Source organism: Acipenser ruthenus, chromosome 26 (assembly GCF_902713425.1).
Source record: "Acipenser ruthenus chromosome 26, fAciRut3.2 maternal haplotype, whole genome shotgun sequence".
NCBI lineage: Eukaryota > Metazoa > Chordata > Actinopteri > Acipenseriformes > Acipenseridae > Acipenser > Acipenser ruthenus.
In genome coordinates this window covers 19,478,244-19,505,129 of record NC_081214.1, presented here as the reverse complement: position 1 = coordinate 19,505,129, position 26,886 = coordinate 19,478,244, and the positions used below count along the sequence as shown (strand labels likewise).

At 39.6% G+C, this 26,886-nt stretch overlaps 1 protein-coding gene across 2 annotated transcripts in view; it reads right to left on the bottom strand.

The window, feature by feature from the left end:
• The window catches only part of LOC117430241 (FERM and PDZ domain-containing protein 3-like), an 88,903-nt gene that overhangs the window by 6,597 nt on the left and 55,420 nt on the right, over positions 1 to 26,886 (bottom strand). For both annotated transcript variants that reach the window (XM_059001346.1, XM_059001345.1), the window contains 14 exons: positions 17,216 to 17,331; positions 16,820 to 16,974; positions 15,950 to 16,052; positions 14,341 to 14,386; positions 13,038 to 13,142; positions 12,291 to 12,398; positions 8,562 to 8,693; positions 8,117 to 8,236; positions 6,930 to 7,066; positions 6,371 to 6,497; positions 4,715 to 4,804; positions 3,061 to 3,240; positions 2,442 to 2,577; positions 518 to 1,342 (listed from right to left, as the gene is read on the bottom strand). In XM_059001346.1, the coding sequence (XP_058857329.1) occupies positions 518 to 1,342; positions 2,442 to 2,577; positions 3,061 to 3,240; positions 4,715 to 4,804; positions 6,371 to 6,497; positions 6,930 to 7,066; positions 8,117 to 8,236; positions 8,562 to 8,693; positions 12,291 to 12,398; positions 13,038 to 13,142; positions 14,341 to 14,386; positions 15,950 to 16,052; positions 16,820 to 16,974; positions 17,216 to 17,256 (2,305 nt within the window). In that variant the 5' untranslated portion in view covers positions 17,257 to 17,331. The remainder of the gene's footprint in view (positions 1 to 517; positions 1,343 to 2,441; positions 2,578 to 3,060; positions 3,241 to 4,714; positions 4,805 to 6,370; positions 6,498 to 6,929; positions 7,067 to 8,116; positions 8,237 to 8,561; positions 8,694 to 12,290; positions 12,399 to 13,037; positions 13,143 to 14,340; positions 14,387 to 15,949; positions 16,053 to 16,819; positions 16,975 to 17,215; positions 17,332 to 26,886) is intronic.

Below are 26,886 nucleotides of genomic sequence, written 5' to 3'. Positions count from 1 at the left end.
ACATTTTCTCTCACTGCATTCCTGCTGTGCTTTACAAAACAATAACATTTGGCTTAGTTATTTGTTTTATTAACTCTTGAGCATTTACTAGAGTAAATGATATAACTGAGTGCCTATTTATTGTGATCCTAGAAGCATTAGATAATAAATGACATGACAAATGCTCCTGCTGATGCCTGTATTCCACAAGCTACACTACTTAACAAAAGTGTTCCGCATATGCAGGGCAGATTTGAGGTTGAAGGGAAGAATATTGATCTGTAAATAGAAAATACTTTTTTCTATAGTGTTATTATTATTATTATTATTATTATTATTATTATTATTATTATTATTATTATTATTATTATTAATAATAATAATAATAATAATCGATAGTGAATATTTCTTAGAACAGGAAAATTCTAGTCATATAAAAAGTTACAGTTGTTAGCTTGTCTCTGTGCTACCCGTACACCCCTCTAGGTTGCAGTAGCATTTCTAATGATTCTAATGATTCTGAAAGATGTGGTTCCACCTGCTGTCTGCTGGGGCTGGTGGTGATGATGGTGGGGGTAGTCCTCTGATGCTGCCAGTGCCTCTAGTGCCTGTAGGGTGGACACCAGGGCATCATCCAGCTCTTGAGCATGGTCTCGGACAGTCCGTGTTGCCACATTATCTATCAGCGTCACAGGTACCTCTTCAGACGGCTCCACGCCCTCTGCTGTTGCCACTATTGCCCGCCTTTTGGGGTCCTCCTCATCTGAGCTGTGGTCACGAAAACCTGGTGGGGGAGCAGCAATGGCTGGGGGTGGAGGCTGAGCAGCACCTGCCTCCTCCTCCTCCTCTTTCTCGCTTCCTGGTAGCGGGAGGGAAATCAGGTCTACTGTGCCCTCTCGGGAACCACAGGAGTTGGTGCAACGCTGCAGGATCTGGGAACACAGGCCATCACTGCTGTCACCACCATTGGCGGCAGTGGCTACTGCTTTGAGCTTGGCCTTGCATGAGTCACAGTAAAAGTGTCCTGTCCGCTGGCTAGGGTCTAGGGTGTAGGCCCTAGCTCTGATTCCTGAGCTCTCCTGTACCGGGCTATCCATCACAGGTTCTAGATCTGAGCTTTTGTAGGTCGGGTCTGATTTGGTGCGGGGACGACTCTCTTCCAGGGGGATCAGGTTGTCATTGATGTCCATCTGTCTTTCTTGTTGCTGCTGCTGCTGCTGCTGCTGCTGCTGCTCTCTCATGTGCAGATAGCAGAAGCTGCTGAGATCTGAATCAGTTTGCTCAGATGATCTGTGGGCCGCCTCCCGTCTCCCAGCATGAGTAGAGAGAGCTGGCCGCTGGACTGGTTGGATACTTCTGTAACCTAAAGAAATTATTATCAAAACAATTGAAAGGGTGGGGCATTAAGTGCTGGACAGATGGAAGAAAGGAGCTTCCACATGAGGTTCTAAATGAAAACCTGGAGGAGAGGCCTGTACCTCATGGACGCTGAGAAGAGTCCTTTAAGATGGAGATGAGAGATCCAGGTTTTGTTTGTGTTTTTTAAGAAAGATCAATGCAAGCAAGAGCTGCAGTCTGCACAGATATGAGTCCAGCTGGATGGGGATCTGGAAAATGCAGCTTATGGTTTCAAATGACTGTAGCAAAGCAGTACCTTTAACAATCACAGGTGTAGATAGATTCCAGTTAGATGGAGATGAAAGGTTCAGATTAAAGTTGAAAATGACAGCGGTGCTGGAAGCAAGCAGCCTTTACTTTTTATTTTATAAGCAAAGATGCAAAAGAGTCCAGAAAGCTAATGTTGAAAAATGCAGATCATGACCTGTACCTTAAGAGTGGAGTCCAGTGTGATGGAGATGGAAGATTCAGCTCAGCCATAACAATCAGAGATCTAGATACAGCCAATTACATGGAGATGAGATATCCAGCTCGACCCTTTAAAATGAATCAATGCAAGCAAGAGCTTAACCTTCTACATGTGGAGAAGCAGATGAGAGTCCAGTTAGATGGAGTTGAAAGAGCTGACTATATAATATGACCCCAAGAGAAGAATGACACCTTTCGCATGAAGATTCATCTAGATGTACAGAAGATGTATGATTTGGATCGCTCGGTAAACGAAGATCATGGAACCTCAGGTGTCATAATTAGCAGATGGATTGATAATGTTATCAGCTTGTTAGGCATCAGTGATACTAGATTGTTCAAAGGTCTCAGAGCCTATGGTTTAAATTAACACACATTCTTCTGGGAATGCATGTCTTAAACAAATCCCCCGTCAGGAAAACTAAAATTGTATAGTATTCTAGTTCGAATCTGTAGGCCCTATTCACAACATTTTAATGAGTCAACATTAAAGTAGACTCAATGGATGATGTGTGCACTGGGGGCATTAATATCCTACTTGGAAGACATTAAGGAAAGCACAGCACTGGCAACAAAGGAGATGGCTACTAACATACCTGCCTTGATCATGTGAGCCTGACTGAAGGTTCGACAGAATAGCACTTTCTTTGGATTCACAAAGAGCTTGTAGTAGCCGGCTATCAGGCAGGCAAAGTTTGTGGCATCTGGCCACTCCATCAGCAGGACCAGGGGCTGAGAGATAGACAGCAGTGTTATATTTGATCTGCTATACACTATGGGAATTGGATGGGAGTACTGGACCAGCATAAGCCATACTATTACTATGAGTAAAGGCTCAGAATATAAATTGTAAAGGATTTATATAATATCCATCCAGCCAGAGTTGCACATTAGCTATATTTTATTATGCATAAATCCTGGCTTCACATCAAATGTTCTTTTCAACCAAGGCCAGTTGGAGACAGGATATTATTTACAGTGTTGACATGGAGAACAGTGAAGGGGAACTGGAGACTGGAGCATTTGACATTTAGTGTGAAATTTAGTATAGTATTGATGTGCATTGGTATTTCGATAGGACATCAGTGTCATGGGACTACAAAGGATTCCCCCCTTACATCATGCTAGGGTATTGGTTCAGAAGGGGGACCCTTCCCACTGAGTCTCCACATCTTGCAGTACTCAGACTCCTAGTTGTTGCCTGGCTTACAGTACCTTGGCCTCCAGAATGTTGACCTCAACGCGAGCCACGCCCTGGTTCTCCCTGAACAGCTGGATCTTGCTGAGACGGCTGAACTCGGACAGGACAGTGGTTAGGTTGGTCTTCAGCTCAATGACGTGGCTGATTCCGTGGCGGGGTCCGACCAGCAGGGTGGTGGCTGACTGCTTCTCAGCCTGGGGGACATGGAGTAACAGAAGAGCACCCATCAGCGCACCCCGCTTACTGAAGAAAATAAACTTACAATAGGAGACATAATACTTAGTATTATTCATACTGGTCTATGGTTTCATTATTCATTGTGGTGCTGTGAATGGGAATGTAACCCTGTTCTGTCTGAAAATGAATGTACTGTAGATTCTGAAGAACAGACTTTGCTTCAAATTTCAACCTCTAACTTCCTTGAAGCAAGGCAGTGAGCTATTGAGTAATGTCCCCCTATCCCCTCAGAACAGGTTATATATCTCACAGGCTTTTCACATTGAATCGGTACTGACCCAGTTGCCCATGGTGGCCCTACACTATTGACAGTGTACATTTTGTGGTAAAGCCTGCTCGAGAAAATTTACCTGGACCCAAAACTCCTTAATAATTATAGGCCAATCTCCAATCTGCCATGTTTAGCTAAAGTTCTAGAGAGTTTTTGCCAATCAATTACACAAATGTATATCTCTTAATAGATCTGTTCCACAGGGCTCTATTTTAGGTCTTTTTTATTTTTGCTATACTTCAGCTGGTTTGTTATTAGCTACTTGCCTAAGATTGTATATCTTAGTTTTCAGATTTTATGATCAAAACTCCATTTTGTGTCTCTTTTTAAATGTCAATTGAATGGTGTAATTGTTCATTTTCTGTGTGAAATGCTTTGGGATCGCTATAGAAATATGAATTGTATTGTATTGCATTGTGATGCACATTTTTTGCCCCCCTTCCCTTCATCTTTCTCTCACTATACAAAAAAAATATTTATAATAGTACAAAAGTACAGTACTTAACTTAGACATTTCATACTTTTCAAGTAATTATAGAGAACTGAGTTCATCGCTTTGAATCAGAACACTCCTGCTGAGTCCATTACCGTTCTATTTTTAGCCTGTGTGATAAAGTTGTCTGCTGTTCTTTTACATTGTACCTGGAGGTGAAATTGAAGGATACAAGGCAGCTCTAAATAGGAAGAGATTCTGGTGACAACTTTAAACACTAGCAACAAATACGTTTTGATAATTTCACTTCACCAGACCTCTTATAAAAATCCTGACACAAACGGATTGTGTGAAATCTGATTATACCCCCTTTTATGTTCAAACACTGGCGAATGGACGAGCCCTCTGAATTAACCTGTCTGGGATTAACACCAGAATGCAATGCTCAGTATGTTGGAATTCAGTCATTTTGCTACTGTTCAAATTATGTAGCACTGTCAAGCTTGTCCTCAGTTCACAGCTACTTCCACCAGAACACAGTACCTTTAAACCAATGAAATGGGAGTGTGTATAGGGATGCCAAATACTGCAATACTGAGCTTATCTAGCAGCTGCTCTAGCCAGGCAGTGTGACGTTACACATTGTGTATTTGCCTGGTGGAGTCAATCAGAAATACAGGGGATGTTGGGAGGGGCAAAGATAACAAAGATCTGAGGAATACAGTACCATCCCCACGGTGTGGAACAGGAGGCCCCCAAAAGGAGGCAGCTCGTTGAGAACTCGTATGTATTGCAGCTTCGCCTGGATAGCAGGTACCTGCAAGGATACAAACATGCCCTTTTATATAACAACAAATGGACTGGCAGGGGGCACTGTGCAAGCTCCCTCAGAGGGTAGCAAATGCAGGGTTACATTATTGAACTGGCTAGAAGCTAGGGATTTGAACAATGTTTTTGTATGTACTCTGGTGAGACTTACTGCTGTAGTAACATTGACAGTGTGAGCTATTCAGAGCAGATTCACCAAAGGACCTGTTGCCAAAGAGAAATTCCTAGCACCTGGTTACTGAAATAATATACTGGTACTTTAACATAGATGTCATAGTTCATCTCTTACTCTGCAGTGAAACAAATCATTTTACAACATTACAAAACTGATCTGCGGATGTTAAAATGAATGTCACGCAGTCTGTTTAGAAACTGTTTAAGAATAATGGCTTTCTGACATGCGGAAACAACTGATCTTTATGTAAAGCCATGGTAGTTTCTCCCAGCGTTGTATCACTGAGAAAAGGTAACCTGCTCCCATAAGCATGCAAAACTGATATATCATCCATCATTTGATGAATGTCTCGTTGTGTTTGGTTAGACTGAATTATGTATTCTGTAGAGAGGTGGCACCTCCAAGAGAACAACTTTGTTGTTATACTGTGTTTCTCCAACAGATGGAGCCAATGCATCAATAACTAAAGTGGTAAGGAGTAAGAAGCTAGTATACGTTATTACCATAAAATGCTTAATATAAAAAGATTTGAGAAAGCAGGTAAGAGCTGAAGATTATCTGTCATGCTGTTGTTAGACAAAAGTACCATACATTGGTTAGAACTATACATCTTCATAGCTACAAACAACCACAAAAAATAAACTATTACATTTGCAACTATTGTAGAACAAAAAAGGAAAACAAAATTAGTGACTATCCTTTTTGACATTTTAATGATAAGATAACACACCTGTGAGATGCAATTTTCTAGGTTACAGATTCAAAAATCAGTAACATAATAATAGTAATTTGACAGTAGTGTGACTGTTTGAATGACGTCATTCAGCAAGTCAAGATTTTTGAGCTCCAAAGATAATTAATTCAGAAATGCTTTCATTGGTGTTTGCAACCAGGATTACAAATCAAAAAATGATTGGTTTGTCATTCACAAAACATGGCAGGGAAACTAAATATTAAAAAGGCTTCAATAAATGTTTATACAGTATAATGTATTTTACTGTTGAAAATTGCTTCTTCAAAATAATTCATTTTGATTGTAAAATGAACCCAGATAAAAGATAAAAATAAATAAATAAATAAATAAATAAATAAATAAATAAATAAATAAAACAGGAAAAAATACTTTATAAATACAAAAAGTGATTTTGATTTGTCAGAACAGTCCTTCGGTGTTGGTTCCACTTGTCAAAACTCACAACACTACTGTAACATGAATAACGATTATGTTCAGGATGTCCATTTTGTTTTACTTAAATTATAGATGTTCCTGTGTCTGGATTGCGTCTATGTATTATGTTAGCATGTGCTGTGTTGAGTTTAGTGAAACGTGACACCTGACCACTTCCTGCCTGTAGGTGGTGCTGTGGCTGGGAATGTTACCTTGCTCCCTGAAGGAGGCGAGTGCTGATAGGTTTTCAGCAGCTGGGAAAGCGTCTTGCAGACATTCTTCTCCTTGATTGTCGGGAGCAACGACAGGGGCAAGAAGGGATCCAGTCCCCATTCTTTCCTGGGGGTAAAAAAATAAAAGCAAACAAATTATTCAATTGTGGAGAAAATACTGGATTAAAGTGTACTCCTATTATACGTCAGGAGAATTGACAACTCGGTACAGCATCAGCATATCCTGTGATAAAAGCAACGTCATAAGGGCTTTTGACATTGACCTGCACTTTCAAAAATAGCTCTATATAATTTAGAAAAACTAACAATACAGTAATGGTGCTTTGATTTAATATTCAATTACGCTTGTTCGAAAAAAAGAAAAAAATGGTCTGTCTTTAAAATATTTCAAATATTTAAAACCGTCAAAAAATTGCTATATTGTGTAACTAGAAGTTGTTTTAATTTTTACTTCAGGAGTTGTTGTGTGTAACAAGGTCCCAGACTTTTTAAGTCATTTTATTTCCTTAATTGCCTTAAATATCCTGCTCCCACTTACTCCACATTCTTGAGAGAGATTTTCTGGTTGGGTCGGGCTGCAGAGACTGTGATGTAGATGTGTAGAGCTGTGAGCTTGAGGCTGACGTCTGTCTTCCAGTCAGATCCGAATCGCTCCTTTATCACATCATTGCGGCTCTGTGGTGAGTGAAAATGTAATTTAAAATGTAACTGCAGTCAATTCTTAAGATTAAGCTTGAATACAATTAACGTAATGATCTGAACACAGCTGAAATTAACATTTTTTTTAACCCATTAAACTCCAGGCAAACGATTGTGGCTTTAAATACAATGTTCAAGGTCATCCCTCAGATGCTCAAATGGATTGAGATGTGGGATTGTGCTGGCCAAGGAAACAGTCATCAACAACACCAGCACGCTGGATGGCCACATTATCATCTTGAAAAGTGACATTCAGCATGATCAAAAAACAATGCTCAAGCACACAAAGGATGTTCTTCGGCTTTCCAGGAGAATAAAAAGGACCCAGCCTAGTGTCCACATGTACACAGGTGGAGGGTTCAGTGCAAATGAGTGGGCACTAATGATGTTATCAGTGGTTACCCACAACTTGGGACTGAAAAAAAGTCATTTGATAATGCAAACAACTACAACTATGAATATCCTTTACCTATTAGACCATTGGATATGTCCAAGAAGGCTGTCAAGGCTGTCACACAATTCAAACACAACAGTTACAGTTACCAAACAAAAGCATCTGACTCGTCTGTTCAATACAAAGATCAGCCACAGTACCTGTATATAGAGGTACTCAAAGATCAGCCACAGTACCTGTATATAGAAGTACTCAAAAATCAGCCACAGTACCTGTATGTAGAGGTACTCAAAGATCAGCCACAGTACCTGTATATAGAGGTACTCAAAGATCAGCCACAGTACCTGTATGTAGAGGTACTCAAAGATCAGCCACAGTACCTGTATGTAGAGGTACTCAAAGATCAGCCACAGTACCTGTATGTAGAGGTACTCAAAGATCAGCCACAGAACCTGTATGTAGAGGTACTCAAAGATCAGCCACAGTACCTGTATGTAGAGGTACTGAAAGATCAGCCACAGTACCTGTATGTAGAGGTACTCAAAGATCAGCCACAGTACCTGTATGTAGAGGTACTCAAAGATCAGCCACAGTACCTGTATGTAGAGGTATTGAAAGATCAGCCACAGTACCTGTATGTAGAGGTACTCAAAGGCGGCTGGGTCCCTCCTCAGCAGGTCTGCAGGGTCCTTGGGGAAGAAGCAGATACGAAACAGACACTTCATTGCCTGGAAGTAGGTCCGTTGCACTACCTGAGGGTAGAGAGACAACACCTGAAGGACCCAGTGGTAAATGTTCAAAACCAACAACTGCTTATCTCATTTTGTAGCAAGGTAACTAAAGCAGAATATAGTACCTGCAAAAGGGCTGTCCATGTGACAAGCCAAAGGCCAGACTAGAGAGGCCAATGTGTATGTCAGCAGGACCACAGGCCATTTCAGACAAATTCTCCTTTAAAATAATACTGATTTACTAACATGGGGAAATTTTGGGGGGATTTCTGCTTTAGTCAATACAGCAAAACCAGCCCTGAATTGATTCCGTGCCATTGAGAGGGACTTGTTTCCCAGCACTCACATGAGACAGTGGCTGGGTGTCCTGGAGCAGGTGTAGCCTGCTGCTCTGATTCAAGCCCCCAGACTCTAGAACCAGGGAGAAGTGCTCGATGTACCGCAGAGACAGCCGGTCCTGCAGGGACATCATCACATCCTAGAATAAAAAATAAAAAAAGAGGCTGCTTCAAGGAGGAGACCTCCAGAGAAACTAGGGAGACTGGGGAGACGGCAAGTTACAACAGATGAACGAACACTGCTGAATGCATTAATCCTTACTTTGAAACACATTTGTTTCTCAGCACTTGAAGAACTAGAAAATTACAGTCCATGTTGTTTACGGTCAAATCATGGTTACCGTCAACTTTGATATTAAGCTCCATTATATGTCGATTAACTGAATCCTGGTTAAGATAAGGCTAGAGGTGAGGTTTGTATTAGATACCACTGTATTACTTCCAAATCAGAAGAAACAATTCCCTCATTAGTAAATTGGGTAAAAAATTGAACTAGTTTATATATCAGATAATAGTGGCACTATTACCCTGTATCTCATATGAACATTTAATTAAAACATCTACTAAATTGCTTTTTAAAAACAAAGGATTCTCACACATTTAAGGATCTGGCTTTGTAAATAAGGAATACAATTTTTTAAAAGTGTTGAAGCCATGAATCCCTATGGATTAGGGCTCTTCAAAACATTTCTAATTAAAATGTTATGAAAGTGCCACCACTCATCCTTTCAATCCCCCCAAATCTCAAATTAAAAATTACATTTGCAACCATTGGACCACTGAACCACTGTTCATCACCACCTGCTAAATGGTTGTTTCATGAAACAGTTCTGCAAGTTCTTTGATGAGCTTACGGGGATAAAAGACCAGAGCCACATTATCTATCTGACTGACTGTGCAGTTGTGGGCTTCTTCTGATGATGGACTCATCTCCCCTGCCCGGGCACTTGTTGTATCTCCTGTTTGTAATTGCAGATTACGGGCTGCTTATCACTCTCTCAGCTCTCCAAAGAGCTCTTTGATTTTCTCCCTCATTTGTGTAATAGCATTTCAGACTTGCCGAGTCTCTACGTTGGCAGCCCATTATCTGTCCTGGACCATCAGAATTTAGTCACTGCCTTTCAAACCCTCCACTTTGAGAATCAAGAATGCAAGACAGGAATGCAGCTTCATCAGCAGCCTGCAGGGTCTTCAAAAGCAAACTGATTCAATTGTTCTGGTTATCTCTTCTCTGTGCCTGCAGCAGAATTGATTGCTTGTCAAAGGCAGAGGGCTGACAGCAGCATTTTTGATTGAAGCCCTCTCTCTATCTGTTTGCGTTGATGACAGGTAGAGCCCAGACAGGTGCAACCCAAGCATGTAGAGCATATGTGTATACAGCATAATCAAATGAATCTTCTAGGGTCCACTATTTAGCCCGACAACTAGGCTCCCCCTATAGGGATCCAACCTACATCCTCATTACCCGCAGGAAAGAATAGTGCAGTCATTTGTTTTTTCTCTGAAAGCTGGTGACTTCTTTCGAAAGATAACAGGTGTCCCTCAAGGCAAGCCCAGATGCCAAAGTGCATCCGTTAAAAGGCCACAAGCAGACAGTGACAGCCAGAGACATTTCATCATTTAAATTATTCTGAAAAAATAACATGGCCTTTGCCTGAAAACCTTACCTTAGCCCCCTAGGCATAGAAGCACATGCATTTTGAAATGCTCTGCAAATCGCTGTCAGGAAGCTGCAGAGAGTGAGGAGATCTGTCCCTGAGAGTTCCCTGGTGTCGGTGTGTGTCCTTGGGACTCTACCTTCAATGGAAGCTGCTTTATGAGGCTGGATGCACGGAAATAAACAGCAGCTTTTGTGCTAACTCCTCCAGACTCCTGTTGCTCCTCAGAGATCGTTTTGATAGAAGAACAGGCCAGAACAGTCTTGGGCCCCATTAGCCACACAGTCCACAATGCCTGGTAATTCCCTCTGGTCAGGTCTTATTGCTTACATAACGCACCATATAACCAACAGTCTACACTGTCTCCCAGTCTCTCATGACCAATCACAGCCACCAACTCCTTCAGTTCTAACCACTAGGTTCCGATGATTCACAGTTACTCAGCTGTAACTACCAGGCCCTACTACTATCTAGTCCATCAGCTCTAACCACTTGGCCACATTTCCTCCTAGTCCATCAACTCTAATCACAAGTCCTCCCTGCCTCCTGCCCTTTGAGCTGTAAATGCTCAGTACTTCCCACTCCCTCAGCTCAAAATACTAGTCCTCACTGCCGCTCAGTCCTTGAATTTAATCACAAGGCTTTCACTTGGCCATACTGTCTCCACTGCTGGAATCTAACTATTAGAAATTCAGAGCACAACTTTTGGATCTACAGATACAAATTCATTCAAATAACTATTTCTAATTTTATATAATCTAATAGTAGTAGACCTTCGGTAAGATGTATTGATTTTATTTTTTACTTCTTACTTTTTACTGTTGGAAAAGGCTCTTGTTTACTTTGCTCTCTCTCTCTCTCACCTGCCACAGGTTCACAATACCAGCTGGCATTTAATTCGATACTAGGATTGTCTGTTTTCTGTCAGTATTCTCTTTGATATTTTTGAAACACAGTCCTATCGTAGTTCAGTATGGTACCTATATCAGACTCCTGTTGATAAGGTTACAATATGTTAAAGTTCTGATGCATTAGGTCGACATGAGAAACAACAATGACCTCTAGATTCTAAGTGTTCTTAGAGACAGTCTCTTACCATAATAAAACAAACAGAAATCTAAAATCTTAAGAGATGACCTCATATCAGAGAAGTCACTGAATCCAGAGAAATTGATGTATTTGTATTTCTCTTGTATAACAATCAGGTAGTACTAACTACATAGGCTGCCCTGTACAGTAATAGTATAGATGACCTGCTGAAACCTCTTTTAAGTACAACGGTGCCTGGAGGTAAGAAACATCTGTAATACACTTCCAAGCAAGTGTGGTCATTGAACCAAGGAGCATCAATATGTTTAACTCAGAACTTTAATATATTGATAATAAAATACTTCTACAGTGCAGGGAAAGAACCTGACAGAAACAGACAGAACCTGAGAGACACAGGCGACCCTGCTTCAGTAGACTACGGCTTTTGTTAAAGCAAGCTGTCCCCTTGAAAGAGAATGTCTGGTTGAGGAATGTAAGCACCAAAGATGAAAAGGTAAACCAGCCTGGAGCTAAGGAAGAATTTCTTTGGGTTGGGAGATTCAAAGGTTCCATCCACTCTGAAGGTCAACAATAGAGCTTCAGAAAGCCATACAACTGTGTAGTTTTAAAGCAGAAAGACAGAGACAACCTCCCCTACTGTACTCTTTTTCTCAGTTTCATGTCATTGTCAAGAAAACGTGTCAGGTGGTTGCTAGTTGTCTGTACTGTCACAAACAGAGTAAAGTCCCCAGTTCTGTGGAAACTGACCCATAAATTGCATGTGTTGGCCCCAACTGATCAGGAAACACAAACAGAAATGCCCTCAACAGTATATACTGATAAATATATTCTCATAGATTTCTCATATAGGACCCATTTTCAAAAAAGAATAGGCCGAGTTAGTATACATGTATGTGTGTACCAGTATATTGTATTGAGCCACTTTGCTTTATTCCTCAGTCATGCCCAATATAACCATCATGTTTCCATTTTACCACATGCCTCTAAAAGCCCTTTGTAATAGTGTTTCAAACTGGACCCCTCTCCTACCCTGACAGTGGTGCGGCTGTCGAAGGTGAAGGACTTAATCTGCCCGTTCTCCAGGAACACCTTGAGCACGCTGGGGATCAGGAGGAGAGCGTCTTCCTTCAGCATCGTCTGCAGGATACACAAGGTGATCGGGGTGTTGAGCCCTAGATATACTACGTGATGTTGGCCTCCTGACACTATCAAGGTCTAGTGATTGCATCATTATCGACACACTGTTCTATCATTATCATACCATGCAACAGGTCTCAACACTTATTATATATAGAAATGCTAACAAAAACTTGACAACATTCAATGACAAGGTTTCTACTATAAGTCTTTCCCAATGTCTTGAGTGTAGTTGTAAAACTAAAACATTCCTCCTGTGATCTAGAATGGTTGTTTAGCTCTATTCAGCGTCTTGATATAAGAGTTGATTTAATCATCCTATACAGCTTTAAAATCAAACTTAGGTGGACTTTTCACAAACACACCACTGAGAAAAACCAACCAAACATTCCATTAGCCCTTTACTGAAACAGATAAAACGCCTTTGGAGAGTTTGATATATACGTATAGCGCTTTTGGGGAGTTTAAAGTTTGACGGAAATAACGTGGTTGCTGTATATTTGGATTAATAATCCACTGAACATGTGGAAAATTGAATTGAATATTAACATAGAGCAGGGATATGTATGGATTGCACAGACATTCTGAAAAGGAGAGCGTGTGATTAAAGAACAAACAGATGTAGTAAGGCTGACATACGGGATCTGGATCGCTGACAGAGACCTGCTCAGAGAAGCGCACTTTCGGAGGGTTGGATCGCAGCTTGGCTTTCTTGGCAGCGCTGATGAAGGCAGACTTTGGTGACTGTAAGGGAAATCAAACAGCCAGGGTCAGGAGCTGCAGCTGGGGAGCCTTTCAACTGACCTCCTTTCTAAGTCCCCCAGCCTGTTCTTGTGGAGAAAGACAGAAACATTTTCTTACCTCTCATTAACATTACATTTTCATCCAATACAGAATGTTGCAGGATCCAGCTAGGTCCTTAATCATTGACTCAAGCAGTACAGAGCATTGTTTCATCCAGGTCTTCACTATTGAACCTTCAATTAAGTAATTAAGGTCATGTTTGGAGCAAGGTTCTGGTTTGTAACGGACTGAAAAAGTCACAAGTGAGTACCACTGCTTTAAATAATCTTAGAAGAGGCAACACTGACCATGAGTAATAAATATTAGTAATACCACAAAATGTCAGATAACACCATATCTGCCAACCACTTTACATTCTGCTATTCACAATAACAACAACCCCATCTCCTGCTGCAAGCATGCGTTTGCAAAGATAGACAAGAGCATATTTTGCTGATGAAATTACACTATTCCAGAAGCCAGGGGTTCATGCAGTCGCACAGAGAGTGTGCATTAGAGTCTGATGGCATCCAGTGTTGATTTAGCAGCCAAACCTATTCAAATAAAATTCTACAGAGAATGATAATAGAGCAGACAACCACTGTATGAATGTAGTTTTCAACAATTTATTGATTAAGATCTTCCCTGTGCTTCTTTTTTATAGCTCGGAAGTGGATGAAGATTATCAGTACCACACACCATAAAGTGCAAGTTTAAAAGTTTACTGTGGTATGCCATGGTAAAAACATAGCAAAGCTGTAGTAAAGCATAGACAAGCATGGTGAAGGACAGGGAAGTATGGTTAATCTGTAATAAATGAACAGTTATTAGAATGGGAAAAGCATGATGAAACTAATTACTGTGCATATTTACAATGGCAGATATACAGTAGGACTTACTAGTACAGGCCAGTGTAATATCCCCAAATCATTAGAGAACCCCACAGGTAAAATAATACAGATCAGCTATTACAACAGATTACTAGTGAAGACATTTAGAAAGAGGGCCATTGTGTGATAAATGTTCTGAATCCCTGTTCAAAATGAATCTATTACAACTTAAATGCTGAAAGAATATGAAGACTTGCTGCAAGAAATAGCCTATCTACCACCTGTATGGTAGAGTACAGAGTGCAGGTAAGTAGTAAAGATAGACTCACCTGATGAGGCTGAAGCACAGTGAGCAGGATGGATTCTTTGCAGTTCCTGTCAAGATACAGGGTGGAGTCAGAACCTGGATACCACCTTATCGCTAATCAGCTGTCACCCGTTCTATCCCTATTGCAATGTAGCCATAGTCAAAGAGGCCTCGTCCAAAAAATATTCAGATACCTAAAGTCTGAAGCTGATATTGTATGCCACAAAACCAAAACTGATGGTTGCTCCCAAAATAAATCCTTCCAAAAAATCGTTCAGTTATATCGTCCAAAAATTAAGATGTAATGCTTTAAATTACAATATATATATATATATATATATATATATATATATATATATATATATATATATATATATATATATATATATATATATATTCTGGCCATTACTAATATAATCCTGAAAATTGCCTTGATGATTTATTCAAGTGACAACAATTCAGTTTGATGTGGCCTTTAACAGTATTTTAGGTATCTATCCAAACTGCTTAGTTCAAATATTTTAAGGTACTCCAATACATGGGTAGATGTTTATAGCTTACTGTTTATTGTTTACCAACTGGTACCAACTGGTACCAAATAATGTCCTACAGTACAGAGTCTGTTTTTGCATTTTAATGATATCACTAAAATTGACCTCCATAGATACATACTGAAAACAGCTGTTTTACACAGCTTTTTTATTTCCACACTTTCCACCTCTTAGAGCTAAGAGTGAAGATTGTTTGTGTCTCACACTCAGTCTGAGAATGATGTATTAACTGTGGTTTCCCTGAACAGAGGCAGACATTATCATACACCCTATTGCCAAACCAGTCTCTAAGAGCTATGAGTGAGACTTTGTCCAGAATCAATGTTGGTAAAACATCTTCCATCCCTCATGCCTTCATTTCTGATCCACTGAGTGCGATTTGGAGGCACTGGAAACAGAAGTCTTCTATTTTATCAGCAGAGAAGGGATAATAAGCAGTGGCAATATGGGCCATCCCACATTACCCAGGAATAATACCACTACCAACATCTTTTGAAAGCTGCGGTCAATGATTTTCTGTGCCATTTGTGTGCCCGTTTGTCATTGAAGGGCTTGATTTGATTAACTATATCCCTATAAGATAGACCACCCTGCATTTTACAGAACTATGTTTCTGGATTTTATTAGAGAATTTTACAGAATCCAAAAGTGGCTTCCCCCGGCAGGGTATAGGATGATCGAATCAACATCCTACGTTAGGAAAACCAAAATGATTTTGCTTTGCATTCAAACCCGGTTTTGAGATAAGATAATACACCACAGTGACACCTATATTTTTTAGTCTTTTGTGATTCAAATGAATTGAGTTAACAGCCACATCAAGGACATAGATAAGCAGTATTATATCCTTTGTATTAAGCAAGGTATCATTATTAATTTTTTTCCCCCCGGTCATCTAGCAACTAAAAAGGCCTTCATAAAATGACTTTACTTTCTTCAGCCCTTGACTCCTGTTAGAGAAGAGCCCAACATATTTAGAGAGATATCAATTACCCCCTCCCTCACACCTGCCCCCCCAATCCCTGGCTCTAAGTGCCCCCCTGTCCAGTCTCTACTCTCAGTCACAGTGATGGATGTTACCTTACAAGGTCTATGACTCGCTCCCTGGATACGTTGCTCACAGACTCCTCGTTGATGGCTAGAATCTGGTCTCCGGGGAGAAGTTTACCCTCTGAGGGGCCACCTGTCAAACAAAAGAGGGAGCATACATCAATATGTACGTCAGTAAATGCACTTTACTGAGAACAAATATCAGTGATATCACAGACCCTGTTTGACACCAGTCTTGACCTACCTAATGTTACATTGGGTAATCTTAACTAATATGCATTACCATCATTTACAGGGTTCATTATTAGCACAATGTACTTTTAGCATTGGTATCCGACACACACTACTGCTTGCTAAGTGACTGCCACAACAATTAATTGACTGATTAAAAAAGGGATTGTCAGTTATTTTTAGTTATTTTTGTACCTGAATCTAAATTAGTTTTTATATATTTTTTTTAACTTGTCCTACTGGGAACCTTATTCAACACATCAGTTTTACTGTACAATATTGGGTAACAAAATATACAGTAGTAGGTGAAGCCATCAGAGATGAAAGGCACATTTCAGAATATAAAATGGTGTGAAATTTTCTTTTCATCTCTGTTGAGTTCACCTTTAGTCGGGTTTAGCTACAATAAATTAAAGTGGAGCTCTTTTTTTTACAAGAAATACAGTCATGAAAATAGAAAGTAAGTGGCAAAATGAAATAAATAATACAACTGTTATAAAGATGTGTAATAAAGATGTGTAAAGGTGTGTATTAGTACTCTTACCACTACTTGCTTCTACTTAAAAATACCAATTATCCCAACTTTATTTCTATATCAAAAGAGCCATTCAGACTTAGATTATTAAAGTTGACCAAGAAAGAAGCTTCACATGTTCTCTCAGTTCCTACCAGGAGAAACGGCACGTACGATAACCGGCCTCTCACTGCCGGCAACAAATCCAAATCCCTGGGTGGGGTCGCGGAGAATTTTGACTTGCCGGGCTGTGCCGGGAGTCAGACTGCCACTTTCCATGTCATCGTAACACTCTTCGTGCATCACAGGACTGGAAGAAGAAGAAGAAGAAGAAGAAGAAGAAGAAGAAGAAGAAGAAGAAGAAAATAACTGCTCATATACAACCAATGAAAATAAGGGGGCCAATAATTGAAGATTAAAAAAATGTGTTTGTTTTTTTTAAATACTGCACATTCTAACTTCATTGAGCGGTGAATTACTGTATGTATTTGTCATGAGCGCCCACAGCTCCCTTGCAAGACCACAAAAACAAGCAAGCAGAAGGTGGGTACCTTCCGCAAGTGTCTGTATGTCCATCCTGGTCCTGGGCCATCCCCTGAGTGGAGGCGGTGTGGGGGAACTCTCTCTGCTGGGAGGGGCCAGGCGTCCTGCACACATTCACCTAAAACTGGAGAGGAAGGAACAGCCACATTGCAATTATTATATATTAACTGTCCTTCTCAGAGAGACAAGATCCAGTTCAAGAGAATACAATCATGGTTACTTGGTTACAATCATGGTTAAATGGTTACTTGCTGTCCTGAATAATGAGCACATTTTTATTTGCTTGAATTGCAAACATGTTCTCGTATAAAGACTACAACTCCAACGCCTTTCAAGTTGTCATTTAAAAATACTGTAAGAACTCATTGTAGATGTTGTATAGAGCACGTAAATTGTTGTAATAAGGTGTTATAGATAGGTTACACATATGTTTTTACAATGGTAACAAATGATCTATAAAATATGATTAAATACAAAATTATTATTATTATTATTATTATTATTATTATTATTATTATTATTATTATTAGTCGTAGTAGTCATAGTCATAGTAGGGATAGATCAAGCTTGTGGTTTCATTTATTCTGGAATCAGGAACCACAACCAACAGGTTCTGCAAGGAAGCTCAAGCCATTTGACATTTAGACATTTATAGAGAAAAGGGATTCAGTCTAAAAATTGGAGCAACCCAGAGGAAAGGTGGCTTTTTCACCTTATACCCTTATACCCCTTAAGTGACTTCATTGGAAATAAGCATAATTTCCAATTAGAAATCAAACCCAAGTCACAGGTCATCAAAAATTAGAATTCAGCAGCTCTGCTAAACCAGGTCACTAGAGACTCTATTAACTCTCCCTGGCACTATTTGTAAGATCCACCCAGACAAAAGCTCCTTACTCAATGAACCATTTCATCAATGTCCACCCACCAATATTAACACTACACACCCAAACACAGCCCCTTGGCAAAGCTTGTCTATTTGAATGCTTCCTGGAGTGCTTCACACTTACACTTACGTGTCAGTTAAGATAAATATTTAAAAACAGCTTTGCAAATTGCATCACTGTAACAAGGACGTTAATGGCAATCATTACACAGCTGTGTCTCGTAAAGCTGTTACATTTTGTCACCCTGGCTGTGCAGTTCTAACCATTCCCACTGTCATTATAAGACAAGTAGACATACGTTAGGCTAAAGGCTTCATCATTTCAGTCTAAAGTATTGGTTCTAAACTAAAATGTTTTGGTAGCACTTTATATTACAGGGAATAACAAAAAAAACATATAATAACAGGTAACACCTGAGTAACAAACAATGACTCCTGCTCTTACACAGTAACTGCTGCTGGAATTGTGACCTGTACCATGCTTTTACCATTTAATTACATCAAGTTATAAACGGTTGATCACAAGCCTATTACAATGCAATAACACAACAGTTAGAGTGCAAAGCAGGAACCATTGTTAATTACTCAGTTATTACAGTGTAACTGCATGTCAATATATGCCCTATACATTATTTAATAAGGAGCATTGATAGCACAAGAACAGCTACAATCCACAGTACAATGCCACAAACAGTAGCCTTTGCTGTTAAGACTATTTATTTATTTAGTTGACAGATGCCTTTATCCTACATTTTACATCAATCTTATCAAACATCCACTTTTATTTTATAAATGTTCAGCTTCTGTTGGAATGGCTGTGGCAATACCCTAGATTTGATTATTGAGAATACAGAGTAACACAGATATACACCCACCCAAATATAAAGGAATTCATAGCAGTAAACTAAAAGAAAACCAACAAAACCAAATCACAGAAACATGAAGACAGGAAGAAGAGAAAGGCAAAACAAAGAAGATACAAACTGAAATACGGAAATGGAAATGTCATGAAGTGGGTTGAAGGACAGAAAGAGAGAGGGGGTGAGGCGAAGGCTGGAGTTGATAAAGAGGAAAGAGCTGACGGAACTACTTTTATTGTCAAATACACAGGCATTCTGCTTTAAATATTTCTCAAGGGCATCAGGCTAGTGTCATGGTTCCCCTGGTTACTGATCAGAAAAGACATAACAATGCTTAAAGTAGATAGAGATTCCCAAATAAATGCTATTCACTCAGTACATAGCTAATTTCTATTGTATTTACAGTACATACTTGTGAGTCCCTGTGTGTACCCTGCTTAACAAACAAGATTGAACTGAACCACATAGAAGTCAAGTGCTTGAACGCCCAAAACTTTCATTTATATTTCAGTATTTCATTTCAATTTTATTCTTAAAAAGCAGGAAGCAAAACAATGTAGACTCTTCATGAAATACAGACGATAATACGCATGTCCTGCTAATAGGACACCAGAGTATGTGTCGGTCAATGAATGTTCAATTGAGGCTTGGAGAATAAAATGGTAACCAATAACCAATTCATTGATAAATCGTTGCATCTCTAATATATTTCAGTATATTGAGCTGGGATTAAAACCTAGAATACATTAACTCAGGCCTGCATGTTTTCCTGATGCAGGCACATAACTGCCTCCTTGAAACATTCGTTCTGCTCTTTCAATTTAATAGACATGCTTTTTTGTGACTACCAGCATCAGTAGGGGGTTAGAAATGTAATCTGCAAACTCTGCTGTTGTAGCTCAAAGAGGTAAAACAGAAATGTAAACAAAGATTCTTATACCTGGTAGAATAATAAAAACAAACATATGAGGCACTATCCTATTAACAACAAGGAAAACACTTTGATTTGTTTTTCACCCCCCTCTCAAAATAATTGACTCTTCCTTATCTCATCCCCTTTCAATCTTCTCAGGCTGTTAGTTCTCTTCCATTTCAATGTGTTTGGTGGCAAACACCTACACTGTTTTCTTTTTTCTCCTGTCCTTTTGCATTTCTCAAGATGTCTGTGTAACTCACTCCCTTTTAAGGGGCCACAGTGTTTGTCAAGGGCTAATAAATCAGAATGCTACAGACTCTGAATAGAAACCTCAGGGGCTCACCTGGCTGCTGCATAGCTTTGTGCTGTTTGAGTTTTGTTTTTAAATGTTGATGCTTGTGAATTTAGTGCTTAAGAAAGGTGAAGGACAATATCAGTGACTACAGGCTGGTACGCTGCCGGCAAGCCCTGCAAGCCATAACAATCCAGACCTTCAACAACCTTTACTATTCAAGCCTAGGCCTGTCTCAAGCAGACTGACACTGTTCTGAATTGTGTGGTGGTTTTGTGATGTAGGCTGTCCATTAAGGGCTGTGTTGAGAACCCCTAATTTATTTCACTGCTGGAGTTGGCTTTAAACTCCTGATGTCATGTCAGATGTTTGCAGATATATAGTACTCATAGGAACTCAGATCACGGTTAGCTGCACATTCCTAGAACATTGCTAGATCAAGGATATGGAATATTATATTTTTCTTTAAAAAGAGGACATAATGCCACCAGTGATTGAAAACGCTCACAATTGTGATTAGAAATTTGTAAAACAATCACATTTATAGGAGGCAGCAACAGTAAGCTGAAATGGTGAGGATGTTATAGAACTCAGAATTCAACGTCTATGGGTTTTAAGTACTTAAAAAGTAGGTATCCAGGTAGGGAGCCACCACACCTTGCCAGGTACCTGGTACTGTATCTGGCAACCCCAGCTTCATCTGGGACACCGTCTGCATTCTGCCAGTCAGCTCACAAGTGGCACAGATCACTCCTCTGCCTGCACCAGATGGCAGCTATTTAAGAAGCTAAGGAAAGCAATTTGTCACATTTTATTACGGAACCCTCAAGAATACTTTTTTCTTCTTTCCTACAGGCTGAGCAGAGGGCTGTCCAGAACCGGATTGCAGACAGTCTGCAGCAAACCCGGTGCTGGAGAGATAGAGACAATAGCCGGAGAAGGAAATGCTCTCCATTAACCCGGCCAGCTGCTCTGTCCTGCTGCACTTACAGCAATCTCATGAGTTTCGACCCCGAGGTAAAACTTCTTCATTACTGGTAGCCAACATCCAGGACTTTTGACAAGCAATTGAAAGCGAAATGTTAGCTTCTGTCTTTTCCTTTGTGCTGTGTTGTGCCTGCAGCACACAGATCAGAATTTGTGTTCAATGATCTATCTCCTTTATAGTTACTAGGTGCCCTTGGAGGACTACATTGTCTTGGTCTATATACAGCAATGAAATGCAGAGGCACGTTATATGTAAATTGCTCTGTATATGGACTACAAATGGTAGAACAAGAGCAACATTGGTTGGAATGATTGGTCATCCACACTGTTAATTATTTGCAGTAACAGGCAATGTGCTACATTGTCAGAACAACTGTGCAATATATTTTCCATTGTATTGCAATTGCTGGTAAAGTTGTGGTCTTATGGTCTAATACACTATTATTGTAATACTATCCCAATATCGGTTGTATATTTTAAACGTTTCTGTAAGGGATTGTCTAGGTAGAGGAGAACAGCCTACCTTAGTTTAACATCCAAACAATGTGCAGAGTTTGGGCTTGAATTCCCACAGAGTGGGCAAACTAACGAAAGCACGCTACAAACAAGCATATCAGCACATTCCAAGTCCTGATAAGCATTTTACTGAAGACTTCATTGAAGCTCAAATTGATCATACTTCATAATTTACACAACACAAACGAGCTCTCTGACAGCCTTGGGACCATCTGGGAAAACCCATCCAATAAAGACAAATGGACCTTCCACAGTGCATTTAATTAAGAGTGGAAGAATGTGGGGGAGAGAGGGAGAAACATAGAGAGTGGTCTGCTGAATTAGCAATCCTTTCGCTCCCAGCAGTCAAAAACACATTCAGACCCATCTAATATAAAATGCATTATACTGAAACACCAAAGAACATTGAATTGCTTGCAGTGTGTCTGCACTGAAGCGAAGTGGGTAATAAGTGGAACTGGAAAAGTCACTACAGTAGTTTCATTTTAATACACACTGAGTCAGTGTGCTGCTATGTCTGTTCATAATGTATTTTGGTTGTCATTTCTGGTATTGCTGTGGTATGTTAACAGTTCTGCTGGCATTATAATGGTATCCCAATATAAATAGTTTGGATTGAAGATAACCAGCAACTGTGCTAATAAGAGCAGAACCTGGGAAGAGCACACCCCATGTTTTTAACGGTTAAAGATTGCTTTGGCCTTTTTTTTACTTTCGCAGCCCCAAGTTACTGCAACCTGACGTCACACTTCTCTTCAAGCAGGGAGTGAGAAGGAACCATGGCAGTATTTTATTTCAATAGCAGCAGAGCCTGGTTCCCCAGGCATGAAGCTTTCGATCAGTGCTGACTAATTTATTAATTTATTTGTATTAATGACTTGATATTCTTGTTTGACCTTTACAGCACACATACATGCATATCAAAAGGTCCTTGATAAGCTTTATGTTTTGTAACTGCTTCAGCTCAAGGATAATTTTTGAAGGAGCACAGAGCATAAAATTAAAAGCAACCTTCAGTAAATTGCCCTTCTTTCCTAATGCGCTTCCTTTATTTCACATCTTCTTGTGCTTGCTGTAACATTCAATTAGGCACTGAAGCTAATTACTCATTCTAATTATTATATGGACTAATATTGGGACTGCAGTGCAGGAGGCCCTAAGAGGTCAGTGACCTGGACTCCAAATGACCTGGCAGCATGAACCCGGCTAATGAAAGACCCAAAGACCACTGACTGACTGCAGGGCACAAACTGCCATCTCTAATTGCATGGTTTTGTAACAGACTGGGGGTTAGCCCAAATAACCGTATAGACCGCATAACAACACAGATACACTGGGAGCAGGTATTACTTACAGTTTACCGGATTCAAAGCAAACCGTGCCAGAAACTTAGTGAAATACATTTTAAAGGGTAAACATTCTTTATTAATGTCATCTTTTCTGTTCAACTTTTTTTTTGGCTCAATGCTGTTAAACTTGAATTGGAAAATGAATGCTTACATTTTTTTTAAATATATATATAATAGACTATGGATACTGTGGAGTCGTACCCTTAATCCTATTCTAACCTAAATGGAAGCATTAAACACCAAGCATTATTTGCCATGTTTTTAAATTTGCTTTACCATACTTCTCTGGGCTTCACAATGCTTACCTATGCATTACCATGCTTGCACAATGCTTTACTACACTTTGCTATACTTTTACTATGATAAACTTTTATCAGGGTTGGCACTTGTGCTTCCGTGGGTTAGGGACTGAGTAACCATTCCAAAATAGTGTACCATTTTTCAAATTGTATGGTGCATACCTTTAGTAGATAGTATAGTCTGCTAAGAAATAATTAAAAAAAAAAAAATAGTAGATATTATCTTTTAGTGGGCTTTATTTATGTATTACTAAGGTACATGTCTTACTAGTTAATATGAAATGCTCATTTTATTTTTAACTATCAAAGGGGGAGAGGTAATGTTCAGATGGCTCTGGGCTGTGCAGATTTACAGCACATTTTCTCCACAGAGGTTAACGCTCATGGCACTCTTTTAACATGCTGCTTGCTGCTTTAAATGCCCCAGCATAATTACCAGCTTTGAACTTTATTAAGTGTGGGCTGAAAGCTTAGATTTGTTCTGAAATCGGAAAGCTTGTTCTTTCTATTTTTCTATTTTCATCTCCTTTATACCACCACCAGTGTCTTACCATTGCTTGAATTCTCTTTCATTATTATTATTATTATTATTATTATTATTATTATTATTATTATTATTATTATTATTATTATTTATTCATACAAAGAATGCTATTTTTGATCCTTGCTATACTACATATAATAATACATCAGCAATGGAGATACAAATGTATAATATTTAGGATGGTTTTATTAAAATAGATGAGCCCCAAACAGGTTGAAACATGTCTGTAGTTACTGTGCTTTGACTTTTAAACTGGGTTATGCAGCAGTCAGCGAACCAGACAGAGAGCTCAAAGCCAAAAAACTTTGATAACTATGTTTTCTGTTATTTATTTATTTACTTATGCTGTATCAGTTATATTTAAGCAAAACATATACGTCAATATTTATTTATGTATGCTGTATCAGCTATATTTAAACAAAATATATAAAGTCATATTTACTATCAAACCTTGCCTCACTTATTTTCTTAACTGATTCATATATTAAATATGTACTGTGGACTCAGCTTATAGTTGAAAATTAATTGTTACCTCCAGGGTGCCTGTGGCTTCGAGCATTATAGCCCCCTGTCGGTAACAACTGTCTTCCCTCGAGTCAATAATTTTCCACTATAGCCCTCCTCTCCAGTCCATATTTACTATATATATTGTGAGAGGGTAGTCCTGGTGGGAAAAACGGACTACATCTCCCAGAAGGTCACCGGCTGAAAAGCCGTAATTATGTTTAATTGTTTTATTAGTAATGATCCCCTGCACCTGGCTATCATTGTAAATTAGAGCCAGGTGCAGGGTATTTAAATGAAGCAGCCAGTCTGTTCAGGGCTGCTGTGTGGAGAGCCTGCTTGTTTGTGTACACAAGTGTATTACAAAAGGAAAGGTAGTGTAAGTCAGTGTGAAACCTGTGTGAAACCTGTGTGGTTTTGTTTGACTGTTTTGTTTAATTGGCAGGTAAACGGTTTAGCTGTCCTGCAAGATAGTTTAGGTTCCTGTTGTGTGTTTTAGTTAATGCTCAAGAAAGAGCTAGGTGTTTGTTTTGTTTATTTTTGTTTTTGTTATTATTAAAAAAAAAAAAAAAAAAAAAATAGTGCAAGAGCGCTTTAAACCTCCATTTCCTGTGTCCTGGGTCTGTGTTTAAAGGGGCAACGAACCCGGGTGGGTGCAGTAATATGAACATAGAGGGCACAGAGTTGGAAATACAGAATGAAGGCTGATTGTAACTAAGTACAGTAGATCACTTTAGCTTCCCTTGTAGAAGTTTATAGCAGTATATGATGTATAACAAACTGTGTAGAAGCTAGGGTTCCCACCTCTGACTTACAAAAAGCTGGGACACCAGAGTCATTTCATACGAAAATAAATAAATAAATCATATACTTTGACATTTAATGTCCCGGAAAGTCTCACAGATTTCCCAGGACAGCTGCCTCAAAAAGAGAACAATCCAGGTAAAACCAGAACGGGTGACAACCCTAGTAGAAGCATAACAAAGTCAAGCACGGTACAAAAAAAACGTGGTTAATAAATGGCAAAGCACTAAATTCCTTGCATGGAAAACCATACAAACTGCACAATTACTGAAAAAAAGGTACTTAAAAAGTTTAAAAACATCTTTACCTAAATGCAAATGAGATTTGCACTACTCCAATAGTCAATTACAAGGTTTGGCGAAATGATGATTCTAGTGCCATGTACTGTACAACTAACTATGTGATATACTCTTTAGTATTACTGTATCTTTAACAGTGTCTTTTTATAGGCTGCTTGTTGAGGTCTGTTTTTGAGGCTCTGTGCCCAACGCTAGCCTTTCAGTCAGACATCTGCAGGCATACCCATTCCAGGAGGCAGCTTGCAGCTGTGAGCCATGCTAGGTCTGGCTCCAGACCAGTGTCTACCACCTGCATACACACAGCCACACACACCCACACACCCCCACACACACACACACATGTTTGCTTATAGTGTTTATGATGACTTTCCATTGACTCTCACTATATTTTTATTTACTATTCCTAACTCCAGTCAAACAAAACTCCACAGAGGGTGAAAGTCAACAACAAACAAAATATTTGGGCACAGTTTGTTTTAAAAAACAATAATGACTGTTTAATATCTGTTTAAACACTACAAGGCCTTGGCCTGTGTCCTCATAAGTTAGGTTTTGTCAGACTTTCCCTTCCTCATGGAGACTTTTTTGACCCAGCAAGTACTATAAACCTGCCCACACACACACACACACACACCCACGCAGATGCTCACTCAGGGATGTTCTTTCAGTACAAGGCTGTAAAGCTGCATTTTACTCAGAGCAGTATTGTAATTTTTAATTAACATACTGTAGCAGTCCAGGTGGTGTGACCCTTTCAGAACTACAAGACTCATTTTAGGGGTGACTGGTCAAGTTGTAATGATTTGGCATCTCAACCCATTACATTCAATAGAAAGGCAAGGGTTGGACACAAACAGCAAAGCACACGGTTCAAAGACGAACGGCTTACCATTCAACTAAGGAGCAAGCTCTATAGTCGAGAGGTAAGTGCAGGTCTTATGCTGATGTCAGTATTATTAACTCATCAGCCACTAGGAGGAGATTCATTACATTCTCCCCCCACTTAATCAAAGCTCTTCCTCCAGCATAAACACAAGTGTGCGTCCACCTAGGCTCAGGGAGTTTCAATGTCAGGCTAGTAACCACGACCACTCGCTGTCCCCCAATATTCTGAGCAACTTTACAGATTCACATGTCTCACAAGCCAGCGTACATGCTATAGCTTCAATGCAAAGAAAACTGATATTTAATGACCTGTTTCAACCACAGGGTCAGGATTCTTCCCATAGGGCACCACTGTAATAAATTGGCATCTCAGCCCATTGAATTGAATAGAAAGGCAAGGGGTGGACATGAACCGCAACCACACTGTTCAAAGACGAACGCCTGACCATGACTGTAGTCAAGAGCTAAGTACTGGTCTTATGCTGATGTCAGTATTGTTAACTCGTCAGCCACCAGGAGGAGATTCATTGCAAAGTTC